Source organism: Clupea harengus, chromosome 25 (assembly GCF_900700415.2).
Source record: "Clupea harengus chromosome 25, Ch_v2.0.2, whole genome shotgun sequence".
In the NCBI taxonomy this organism is placed as follows: domain Eukaryota; kingdom Metazoa; phylum Chordata; class Actinopteri; order Clupeiformes; family Clupeidae; genus Clupea; species Clupea harengus.
Genome location: NC_045176.1, coordinates 14,824,600 through 14,837,888, shown reverse-complemented (window position 1 = coordinate 14,837,888; position 13,289 = coordinate 14,824,600). Strand labels below are relative to the sequence as shown.

General features: G+C 40.3%; 1 pseudogene and 1 gene segment (V, D, J or C); both read left to right on the top strand.

The window, feature by feature from the left end:
• The first annotated feature begins 4,757 nt into the window (after positions 1-4,757).
• Positions 4,758-8,013, top strand: LOC116219590 (annotated as a pseudogene).
• Positions 8,014-12,037: 4,024 nt separating this feature from the next.
• On the top strand, positions 12,038-12,979 carry LOC116219643. The segment is given in 2 exon segments: positions 12,038-12,150; positions 12,351-12,979. Coding segments are annotated over 2 exon segments (450 nt in total).
• Positions 12,980-13,289: the final 310 nt, after the last annotated feature.

Here is a 13,289-nt window from a genome sequence, read left to right as displayed (position 1 = left end):
AGTGACATGAGAAGAGAGTAACTTCCTGTTGTATTTCCCCTTTCATTGAAAAGGTGCAGACACATTTTCAGCTGTACATAGAGCAGCACGACAGAGAACAAATTACCTACATGTCAAGAACACTGACCTGATCTGGCAGCAACATGGACAAATCACTACTTCTGATTCTCATCATCACCACTGGTAAACTATTTAGACATGTTCAGTTTCTAATGATGTTTTAATCATTTTGTATATGAAATCTTTAACATGATGAAAAAAATTGTGCTCTAACGTGTTTGCTTTTCAGAAATAATGGCTGACAAACTTGACCCTGATCGCGACAGTGTCAGTCACCCAGAAGGAATGACAGTGACCCTGAAATGTTCATATGACACCAGCAGCCGTGCTGTTTGGCTCTACTGGTACAGACAGTATCCTGATCAGGCACCACAATGGCTTTTATACAAAAGTGCTCGATCCAGCTCTGCTGCTTTCCAAAGTTCTGACAAACGATTTACCTCTAATGCTGATGAAACGTTTACTGAACTCAGCATTAATCATCTGACTCTGGCAGACACAGCACTCTACTACTGTGCTCTATGGGATCAGCCCAGTGATACAAAGTCTTTGAAAAGCTGTACAAAAACTCACATTTAAAATAGGATGTCTTTCATTCAGAGAGATCAAAGTAATTTCCTGCCAGCGCTCTGATATCAGTTTAACACCATCAGAGGTTTTCCTGTGAACAGCATCTGTGGTTACACCTGTTGCATCATTGAAATTAAGGGCATCATTATAAACTGTTACAGTGACAGAGATGGGTACAGAGAAAGACAAGCACAAGATTTTTGTTGCATCATAATTGGTATTCATCACAACTAGTGCTAATTGAACCAGATACTACTAATATCACTACAACAACAATGAAAAAAGAAGTTGTAAAATATTATCTGAACTAAAATACTACATGTTACCTGAACTGCAACACTGAGCTCTTTCCATTTTCCTCATGGCATTTCTCATTAAGAGTGTTAGTTCAGAGTTCCCTGTTTGACACTAAGACTACTTTTAACTGTTCCATTCACACATAATCATTAAGCAGTGCATTCCAACACTACTTATTCCTTATGTCACTCAGGTAAGATAACTATTAAAATCATGATCACTGATGTTGTAGTGTTGGTGTGATGAATAGTACTAAGCATTGTGGATGTGTTTAAGATCTCCACGGCATACAAAGCAAGAGGAGATCAAGTTTAATGTGAGATTTCACTCCAAACTAAATTGAAGTGTTTACAAGTGTCTGACTCTGCTGTGTTAAACTGTGCTCTGGGTCCCACAGTTAAAGGACTTTATCAAAAACCCTCTTTTAACCCTCACTAAACTACTCTGACCAAATGACTAGTATGTTTTATTTTGCACAATATAATTGATCCATATTACTGCAACTAATACTGCTCGTGTCTCAAATAAAACTAGAAAAAATCTTCTACTGTTCTCTGAGGGCCACAATGACAGGAATCTAACGCCATGATACAAAAGGCCTGTTTGAGATGTTTATGTTTTTCTTTCTCACATCATTAAAACATACAAAGAACAACTTTGTTTCCATTGGCACCAAACATCTGTCCTCATTACAAGCTTTAAGTGTCTTGAAGAAACAGGAACTGAAATTAAATAGCTGAAATAGCATTCTTACTCACTGTGTTAGTAAGCAACACTGGAGACTGTCTCTAGTTAATCCACTTGAGGTATTCCTGAGTACCTGAGCAGCAGCATAGTTCATAACTTTCAGTAAAAAGCAGAAGAGACTAATTGAAAAAAGCCCAAAACAAACTCTAGAATGTTTGCCTGCTGCTGCTTATTATGACATAACATGAACCTAGTCTGACATCACAAAGAAAGCACTGATAATCTAGCACAGGACTGGCCTAGCTGTTCTGGTTCCAACATAAACCCTATCCAAGATCTTATGTTCTGTAGTATTTATTATGTTTTATGTTTATTGTCTGCTCCAATATGCCAAAGCAAATTCCTGGTAGGCGTAAACTTACTTAGCAATAAAAAACATTCTTATTCTGATTCTGATTCTGATTCTGGTACGCTCCATAAAGCAATGAAGAAAAACAAACCAAGTAAAGCTACATATAGCTTTGGCCTGTAGGCTAAATAAGTATAACTAACTACTAATAACAATTGTGATCAGATTAGAGAAAAACACATTAACCCAATACAAGAACACCGTGTCAGACTATCTATTGTATCTATATTGTGAATGATTCTCAATAAAACACAGTCCCTATCTATAAAACAAATGGTCACTGTTTTTCCTCTTCAAAGCTTCACACAGAGATCCCTATGGAGAGACACTACAGCTACTCTGGCATGGTTCTAGAGGAGGAGCTCACACACACGTGCTGAAATGATATTTGTAACAGAGATGTGTGTTGTGAACCTTGTGTGAATTCACTATGGTGCTCTATTCAGTGCTAACCTTCACAGCCAAAGCAAAGGTAACATTTATATATGAGCTGAGCAAAAGCCACCATCCAAAAACCCTGTTGCTTTTCAGTTAGAGCATAGCCCAGGCAAACATCTCAAAGCATTGAAGGAAAACAACAAGTAAGATAAACCTCTCTCCAGTCCAGTTGCTAAATGCTTCAACATTGTATATGTTAACAGTTCAATTATCAATTTGAACTCAGTTGAGGTAATTACTGAGCTCAAAAGTTTTTGTAGAAATGACACGCAACTATTAAGGCTTTAAAACTGTCAAGACAAGACTACAATGACAAAAATAGGTTGACATGCTGTAATTCCCATTTCAGCCACTATGAGGTGTCATGGTGTCAGTGGTGTGTCAGACATAAGGGAGTCTCCTGCAGGGCACTGCATTCTGACATGTACATCAATCACAATACATTATTTAACACTTCAAATGACATTTCACTGTATGTTGTTTTTTGCTCTTTTCATGTGTTTGTATGGGAAATAAAATCACTCCAGACAGAACTGGAGTTTCAATCAGGGAGGAATCTAATAGTAACCTATAATTCTTCAGCAGTAAGTCTACAGTGGTATCGTCAGTATCCAAGATCAGCTCCTCAGTTTCTCCTGCTCATGCTACACAGCACTGGACAACCCCAAAGGTCAGAAGTAGATCCTCGTCTGATGGTGAAACTAAAGAAAGAGGAAACTCAAGTTTTTCTAGAGAAACAAACACAAAAACTGTTTCTTTGACCATCCAGAAGGTGCAAGGGTCTGATTCAGAAGCCCACGGTCACAGCCACACACTCAGAACTCGTACAATCAGTGTGTCATTTCACACCAAAGGAAGTGAATTGAGTGACCAACTCATCTGAAGTCATGATGATATGAAAACCTTAAACGCTTGCTTTCATTTCCATCATGAACCACTGTGGAACATTAAGAATGTCTTTCACTCATGATAGCATCATGTGACATTACTCCAGAGGAGGGGCTGGGTGAAGAGTGTGTCTGAGGAAGTGTGTTGTGATCCAGAGACACAGAGGCTGAACTGAGGAGGTGTGAGTGCTCAGGGTTGATGTCAAACATCATCTGTCATGATGGCTCTCAGCTTTTTTCTGCTTCTGGCTTCTCTTATAGGTGAGTGGAAATCATAAACGTTTCCAAGTTTGAGATCTATATATGCACCACAGCTGTTGAGTTAGACCTTTATAGTGATGTTGAAGTGGATCAATTATTGTGTGAGAGGTATTACTCTCAGACAAATACACATTGAAATGAATTTCATCCACAGGTGGTCATTTTGCAGATGACATTAAACCAAATAAATCAGAAGAGAAGGCATTGAAAGGAGAAAATGTGATGCTGTCGTGTGACTACACCGTTTCAGCATTTACTCTACTGTGGTATCGCCAGTATCCCAGATCAGCTCCAGAGTTTCTGGTGCTCACTGCCAACACTGCAGGAGATGATCTGAGATCAGATGTAGATCACCGAATGTCTGTGAGGGTGAATGAAGAGAAAACTCGATTGTCTCTGCAGATCTCCTCTGTTCAAGTCTCTGACTCTGCACTGTACTACTGTGCTCTGACGCCCACAGTGACACAAAACCACAGTCTGCCATACAAAAACCTGACTGCACTGAGGGAAAAACATGCCTGTACAACACAATAAATCTACACCTACTGGCATTCACTGCCAAATTCACTTACATTTTTATATAAATATTTAGCCCTGAAGACAATATCAGCTGGGTTCATTTCTATCCATATGACTTGAGGAATGATGTAATAAACCCTTTTGTCCATGAAGTGTTATGTCTCTGTTGTGTCTGATGAGCTTGTGATAACTAACACAACTGCTCTCTATAAGCACATTCTCTTTTGAATTTCCTCTTTTGGGGCACTTAACACACTTAGAATGGATAGAGGATCACTTATAGATAGAGATGGATGGATAAAGAGCACTTACCTACTTACTGCTCTGACTGAATTTGAGGACAAATGAATTGTTTGTCTCTGCAATGTAAACAATTGACCACATGGTGGCAATACAGGCCTAGTCTGTGACTGACTATTTTACTACAGTACGTTTTATCTTACTTCATCATTCAGTTTGAATGTTTGAGTTTCTTGGAGGATTTCATGGTCCAGGAATTTATTTCAATTCAAATTTGACGGAATCTATTTTCTTATCTTTTGAGTAGAAGACAAATTGTTTTTACCGTGCCACTTTGAAGCTCATAAGCCTGATACTACACTCACTCATCTGGATCTGATATGTTTCCAAGTAGGATGGGCGGAGTCGAACATGTGACTGCCTGTGAGAGAAAAGACTAAGGAAAGAATGTTTCCTCAGTTTTGTATTGACAGTCTACTGGATAGCACAAAGGCTTAGAAAAAACATAATGTTTTGTGTTCAAAAGTTTTTATACTTGCCTTTTGCATAGTTGGTAAGGCATAAACTAGTGCTAATATTGTTTTTCTCTATTAAGATATATTGAAATGTTTTCAGTGCATGATAAAAACTCCAGTGGTGTTTCTTTTAGGATGCAGAGGGCAGGACGCTGTGGAACAGCCAGAAGGGGAGATGGTTCACATTGAGGGAGGAACGGTGACTCTCAACTGTGGATACAAAACAACTTCATCAACACAATACCTTTTCTGGTATATACAAAAACCAAAGGACTTCCCCAAATTTATACTTAAAAGAGATAATTATGGAATTGGGGAAAATGGCACTCCAGCTCAGTTCCTCTGACCATCCAGAATCTGCAAGTGTCTGACTCTGCTGTGTACTACTGTGCTCTGAGGCCCACAGTGACAGCTGCACACTCATGCACCTCAGATTTAATGTTTTTCTATTTTTTCTTCTTGCTGTAGCTTCAAGCAGTTCAGCTCTTGTTGTTTTATCAGTTTAGAAAGTGTACGTGTTACTAAGGTATAGACTGCATTTTCAATACTTTTCCACAATGATATTAAAGTGAATTCTGATATCATTATCCAAAGCATAAAGGTACGTACATAAAATTATGTTTAATTATGTACTGGTGAAGGCTTACAAGTAGCCTGACGTTGTCATACTCATAATTCTAGTCAGAATATGAGTCTGATACTGCTCCATTGGGCTGTGATTATGGGGCGTGTTTCAACCGAACCAGGAAGAAAAATGTCTCTTCGCTCAATTGGATAGACCCATAACCAATCAGAGCAACGTAGTATGTGACCAGGGCCAGCTGATAAATTAAACTTTTACCGAATCCCGTAGGAAGGACGGCAAAAACATCTTTTCGATCGACAAATGCCTTGATCGCGTTTCTCTATTCCTCTTTTAAAATGAATGCGCTGTCTTCTAAAACAGACTCGAAAATTCACATCTCAGCTCTCCAGGGGCAGCCATGTTTGTTGAAAACGAATTCAAACCAAGCGCTCTTTGGTGACGTGATTGATTACGTTACTGTTGATCACCTGTCCATCGTCGTATAAAGCACGCCCTGACAATTTGATTGGTCCGAACAATTTTCTATTTTCCGTTTCTCCCCAACGGAGCAATACCAGACCGAACTTCCCAACCTCAAATTTTGTGGGCGGGGCTAAATTCGTCTGGTTCCCAGGCTAGCTTACAAAACTAAAGCATTCAAATGTGTGACTGCCATTGTTTCTAATTCACCACCAGGTGGTGACATTTACACTTTCATCATAGAGATTTCAGATGCCCTTTTTGCATCTGTTCCCATTTCTTGTCTTTGTATTTAGCACAGAACACAACAGAAACAACCGCAGTAAACCCAGCAGGACTCTGGTCTGGAGCTCATCTGAACACTGTGACGAGTACAGTATTCTCTGACACTATGACCTTCATTGTTTTTTTCCTTCTGGTTGTTTGTTATTTGGGTAAGTATACTTCTGTTCATTTACCACATTACTGTTTTAGTGTTTTACTCCTCCACTCTTCTCACATTTACATTTACATTTAGTCATTTAGCAGACGCTTTTGTCCAAAGCGACGTACAAGGGAGAGAACAGTCAAGCTAAGAGCAATAAAAAAAGCATGGTGTAACAATAAATACTACTTTACATGAGAATTAGAAAAACAACAACCTAGAAAAGAGGAAAAAGAAGTGCAGGAATGTAACTGCTGAAGTGCAAGTTAAGCGCTAGTCAGGTGCCAGTTAGGAGGGGAGGTGCTCTCTGAAGAGTTGGGTCTTCAAAAGCTTCTTGAAGGTAGAGAGGGACGCCCCTGCTCTGGTAGTACTAGGCAGTTCGTTCCACCAACGTGGAACTACCAATGAAAATAGTCTGGATTGCCGTGCTTGCACGGACGGCAGTGCCAAACGACGCTCACTAGACGAGCGCAGCGTCCTGGGTGTAACATTTGCCCTTACAAGAGCATTTAGGTAGGTGGGAGCAGAACCAGTAAGCACTCTGTAGGCAAGCATAAGTGACTTGAACTTAATGCGAGCAGCTACTGGCAGCCAGTGGAGCTCGATGAGTAGCGGGGTGACGTTGATGTTGTGGTGGATGACCTGTTTGGCTGGGAAGACCATCAGTTCCGTTTTGGCCAGGTTCAGCTGAAGGTGGTGATTTTTCATCCATGTGGATATATCAGCGAGACAGTCCGAAATCCGCGCCGAGACCGTGGTGTCCTCAGGAGGGAAAGACAGAAACAGTTGAGTATCATCGGCATAACAGTGGTAGGAAAAACCATGCGAGCGGATGATAGGGCCCAACGAGGTGGTGTAAATGGCAAAGAGAAGCGGTCCCATCACCGAGCCTTGGGGCACCCCAGTGGTGAGGCGGTGAGGTACAGACAGCTGACCTTGCCATGACACGTTGAACGAGCGCCCAGTGAGGTAGGATTCAAACCGGGAGTGCGCATTGCCAGAAATGCCCATACTTGACAGTATGGACAGAAGGATGCGGTGGTTGACTGTATCAAACGCAGCTGATAAGTCAAGCAGGACGAGAGCCGAGGATTGAGCTGCTGCTCTAGCTGTTTTTAAGGCCTCCATTACAGACAACAGGGCTGTTTCGGTGGAGTGACCGCTTTTGAATCCAGACTGGTTCGGATCGAGGAGATTGTTCTTTGACAGGAACTCGGTGACTTTCTCATTGTGTAACGACTTTGTCTTTTGTAGAATGCAGAGCTGAGGACAGACTTGAACAACCAGATGAAATGGCTGCTGCAGAAGGAGGATATGTTACACTCCACTGCAAATACATTACTGATGATACGTATCCATATTTATTCTGGTACCAACAAAAGTTAAAAGTAGCCCCTAAACTTATACTCAACAAGCTTACCTCTGGAGGAGGATCAACTGAGAGTGTATTTCAAGAAAGATTCAATGCAAGTCTCGACACCAGCACAAAAACTGTTCCTCTATCAATCCAGGACCTGCAGATATCTGACTCTGCTGTGTACTACTGTGCTCTGAGGCCCACAGTGATGGCAGCATGTTCAGCTCTGGTACAAAAACCATTGGCCCATATACCACTGAACACTAGTTTCCTTACTAAACTACTAAACTTCATGAGATTCTGACTGAAAATGAAACTGTTGTGTAACAAGACAAATGCAATATCATTAAACAGCCATACAAACTCACAATCTTACTTTTAATTTGAGTGAAATATACTATTTTATGAAACAGTGAATGAGAGTTCATTATGGTAACACATTGCATCCTGCAGTATTCAGAATATTTGCATTTATGATGTAAAGACCAAGCATGACATCACAAAAGGGTTAGAATCGTGACAAAGTGACATGCACAACATTCTGTTATAGTCATGATAAGTAGGAGAACATCAATATTTCACAAGAGAGGGAAAACAGTCACTGCAATTATTAATAGAAAGTATTAGAACATCATACTAGAACATACTACAAATATGTACATGACATGATCTCAACCATGATCAAGTATGTAGAACTAATCTGACTAGTTTAAACTATTTTGCTGTTTGGGCTACCAACATCTATCTCCCTCCCAGAGAGCTATGGCCCTCTTCATGCAACAGGAGTGGCAGCGCTACCTGGACGGCCTGGTCCATGAGCGGTTCAGAGAGATGGAGAGGAGACTCCAGCATCGTAAGACCATGGTGCTGAACCACGCCCAGCAGCTGGAGAGGCAGTGGATCCTCAGGGAAACTTCCCAGCCCGTAAAGTTTTACCATCTACTGCTGATGGATCCACTAGATGGCAGGATTGGGATCAAGAGAATGAGGAAGGTAAAGAAAAAGACATTTCCTTCAATAAATATTTACAGCTACTTTTGAAGTGTAGTGAAACAATAAAAAATAAGTTCCCTTAATTGCATGGTATAATCATAATGTAGCATTGGATAGATTAATTTTCCTTTCTTCAGGTCTAAATGTGTGAATATAAATCTTTAACGCTCGTTATTTATGAAATCATGAAATGTGAAACACTGATGTTCAGCCAAATTCTGGCTTTCAGCCTGTAATTTAAAACAAATTGTCCATGCAGCTTGATTTGGCCAAGACCCGTGGGGAGCAGATCAGCTGGCAGACCACCAGTAGGAGCCACTCAGGCAGAGAGCTGAGAAGAGGAAGAAGACAGGAGAGAAAACACATGACCCCTTCAGACTGTGAGGAGGAGAGCACCAATCAGGATCAGGGAGAGGAGCAAGAGTGGTGGAGGAAGAAAGAGAGGAAAAGAGAGATGGAAAAGAAGAAACAAAGGGGAGGTAGTGAGTTACAGGGAGAAACTAAGAGAGGAGATCAGACTGCTGGAGAAAGAGAAGGCGATGAAGGCAGTGATAGGGGGAAAGAAGACATGGTGTCAGGGAGAAATAGATGACATGAATGAAGAAAACAATGGAATTGAGATAGGAAATGTAGACATCAGGCAGGACAGAGCAGAGGGAAAGAGGATGGAGACAGAAGGACTGATTGAGACAAACACAAACCCGGAAGAGATGGAGAGAGAAATTGAACAACAACATCTGGAGACCGCAGAAAATATGTGAATAATGAAAAGCACTGGATGGTAGTTTAATATACCGTATACTACACTCTATACTATATCAGGGATAACAGTTTCATGTCTGCATAAACCTTTCTTCAATTCTTCACAGATATTGTGGCCGATCAACTTAGTCCTGCCAATTCCTACATAGAAAGTGTGGAAGGAAACTCTGGAAATTTGCAGTGTTCATATGAAACAAGCAGTGACTATATTTATCTTTACTGGTATAGGCAGTATCCAAACGAGGCTTCAAGAACAAGAGTGTGTGGCACTCTTAAAATGTATTAGTTCTATGAAAGTAGGTCTGGCAGTGAAACTACAAAGTACATCTAACTAAATAAGACGAGCTGATCATGTCAAGGCATGAGGTTGTGTATTAAGAGCAGTAATTCCTAGTACAGGAGGCATAATCTACAAACAGAAAAGGCTAAAAGCTATGGTGACTGTTAGAGAAAATGGCTGACTTGACCAATAACAGTGACACAGTTTATCTTTGTTTAGCTGATGTGATCGAGTATTTCAGACATTTGCACAGCGGTGGGTATTTTGCATGACTATGTTTGATAATCACATTATGCATGTGGACTGGCCTTAAATTAATATGCTTTGGGAAATGGAAAAAGTAATGGCTAATGGAAAAAGTAAAAAAAAAAAACTTTTTGGTGGTTTATTTTTAATGCACATGTACTTTTCCAAGTTGAGAATGACTTTCTAATTTAGAGAGAGAAAACATCTTTTTTGATATTACGCACTTCAGAGCTATATCTTAGCCACTCCCTTCAGGGCAGAAGGAGGAGCTTATGATGATTCATGACACTGTGTTCTTTTCATTTTCATTTCATTTCACTCAAGTTCATTAAACCTGTTCTCTGTGGTGATTTTATTATTTCCTGTAAAATGATACTCTTGTTTTCTGCAGTCTTTGCCGCTGCTCTTGGTAAATATCAAAACTTTCAGATTAATGCTATTGTCATATTGCACAATTGTCAAATCTATGTTAATAATGAACTGATAACACAGCACGTTGTTTCAGTATCTCAAGAGGCATATCTTATTCATTCACTTATTTCACTTTGTTTGCAGGTGTCAGTTCTGAGAATGTCATCTCACCACACAGCCCTGAGGTGTATGCTGAGGAAGGATCCAGAGTTACATTGTCCTGTAACTACTCTACAACAGCCCTCAATCTACAGTGGTATCACCAATATCCCAGATCAGTTCCAAAGCATCTTGTGAGTGTGTACAGTTCAGATCAGATATCAGACACAGATCCTCGGTTAACTGGGAAGATCAACAAGGAGAAAACTCAAGTCTTTCTGGAGATCTCCTCTGTTCAAGTCTCTGACTCTGCACTGTACTGGGGCGACAGTGGTACAGGGGGTAGAGAAGTCGTTTAGTAATCAGAAGGTTGCTAGTTCGATTCCCTGTCGAAGTGTCCTTGAGCAAGACACTGAACCCCTAATTGCTCCTGATGCAGTGTGCCATCAGTGTAAATGTAAAAAAAAATGTGTATACATCCTTGTAAGTCGCTTTGGATAAAAGCGTCTGCTAAATGACTAAATGTAATGTAAATGTACTACTGTGCTCTGACGCCCACAGTGACACAAAACCACAGTCTGCCATACAAAAACCTTGACAGGAAAACTAGTGTGGGGAAAGATCTTTAAAGTAGCAGCACAGCTGAATAAGTGATGTATTTAGGCTCTCATGTTGTGAAGCTGTTTTCCTAATTTGGTCATCATTGATCAGCAAACAAAAGATGAGTTAAGAGAGGGAAATGATGGAACTCAAGTACCAATTCTTCAGTATCCTCAGGGCATCTTTGATTTCTATAAATATATGGAGCTATATGTTTGTGGAGAATATGCTGCTTGAGGGTGGAAGAGGAGATATCATGATGCAGAAAACATCAGCCCTAAACAGCTTCTCTTAACAACCAAGGGTGTGAAACTGCATTGTGTTACTGTCTTTGATGCTTCCTGTCTCTCCAAAACATCAGACCCTTTTGTGCCCTCATGTGGTAATCTTCAGTGCTGCATATTGTACAATACTCCACCACCTTACAGGTTCAAATGTGGTGAGAGGAGAGAAATAAAGGAGTTCCCTTTCATGTGTGAATAGAATAAAAAACAGTGGTCTTGGAAATACAGTTATACCACATAGGTACATTCAAAACACACAATCAAGTTTCCAAACTCTGATGGCAGTTATCAGTGACACAAGAAACAGTCAGGGTGGGTCCTTTGCTGCCCTCCACAGGTTTGAGGTGAGGGCAGACTCACAGTGACAGGGTGAACCTGAGGGCAGATGATGACCCTGGAATGGATGGTGTGATCTGTGACAGGTCAGGGCCCCATCTGACCCTGGGTCAGTCCCTCCCTGACAAGTCTCCTCTCTTCTCATGCAGTCTGCCTGAGGGAGTCTCACATGGTATAACAGCGCAATCCACACTGTTACACAACAACCTGTTTCACAGTCACAGAGTGTGTCAGAAAATCAACAATGGTTCACAAGTGAACAGAGCAAAGCCACTGGTTATTCATTGTGTGTTTGTGTCATAACACAGTCAGGCCTATTGGTGAAGGTTGCAGTGTAAACTTGAGGAAGTGATCTCCCCTCTGCTATTTGCTCCCCAGCAGTCAACCAGGATGCTGCTCTTCTGTGTGCTTCTCTTAGTATCTCTGATAGGTGAGTAACACGACTGTATTCATATTGTATGGAAATGTAGTGGTTAACAATATATAATACTAATAACATACTGTGCAAAACCTTTTTTGTATACTGCATCTTATCTTATCACTTATCACAGTGATTAGCAATGTACTGCTTTAACTCCATAGGGCACCAAGGTTTATGGGACTATGAAGACTGTTTATTTATTCTGGCAGGGGAAAGTTCTGAACAGACAATAACAGCAATGATGACTGAAATGAATGCTTTAGATGGAGAAAATGTCACCCTCTCGTGCAAATATGATGGCATAAACATTCAGAGTTTGCAGTGGTATCTCCAGTACCCCGGATCTAGACCAGAGTATGTGCTTTTAGTCTTCGTTCGTGTCGATCGTGCTGACTCTCAAAATCTACGGCTCAATGCCATGGTGAACTCGGACAGAAAACAAGTTTCTTTGAAGATCTCCTCTGCAAAGATCTCAGACTCTGCTGTGTACTACTGCGCTCTGCAGCCCACAGTGACAGGAAACACAACAAGCCTGTACAAAAACCCAGGAGCAAATGGCAGTGTTTGGTTAGTGTCATTATGTGTTTACTGCTCTATTTCATTACAGAAATCTGATTGATTATTGAAATAAAAAGACAAAATCACATTACATTGGATCATTTCTGTATTACATGTAGTATCTTGTAAGTAATGAAATAAATAAAAAAAACATAGTGTGTGCCATATACAAATGTTACGTGTGATTGGATTCTTTTAAATGCTTTTTTAGAATTAACAATTCTTTGTGACATTGCAAATGGATTTCCCATAAACTGTCAAAACAATAACATTCCACATACTACAGATTCAAAGGAAAGGACATCATATCGACATATTTATGCACATAAAAGACTTTGACAAATGTAACAGTTACTATCCGTACTGGCAAATCAGTGCAAGAAATGAAACAATTGTAAAATTGAATGCTTTTCCAGACAAGAGGAAAAATACTAAGAACTTACTAACCGAGAGTGAGTTCAAGCCGGGAAATATCAAACTAATATTTTCAAACTGAAACTATTATTTTCAAACTGATACGCCAAAGCTGAATGGTCTAGGTTAGTAAGTTGTTTATTATATGGCATTTTTCGCTCCTTGCACTTTGTAAA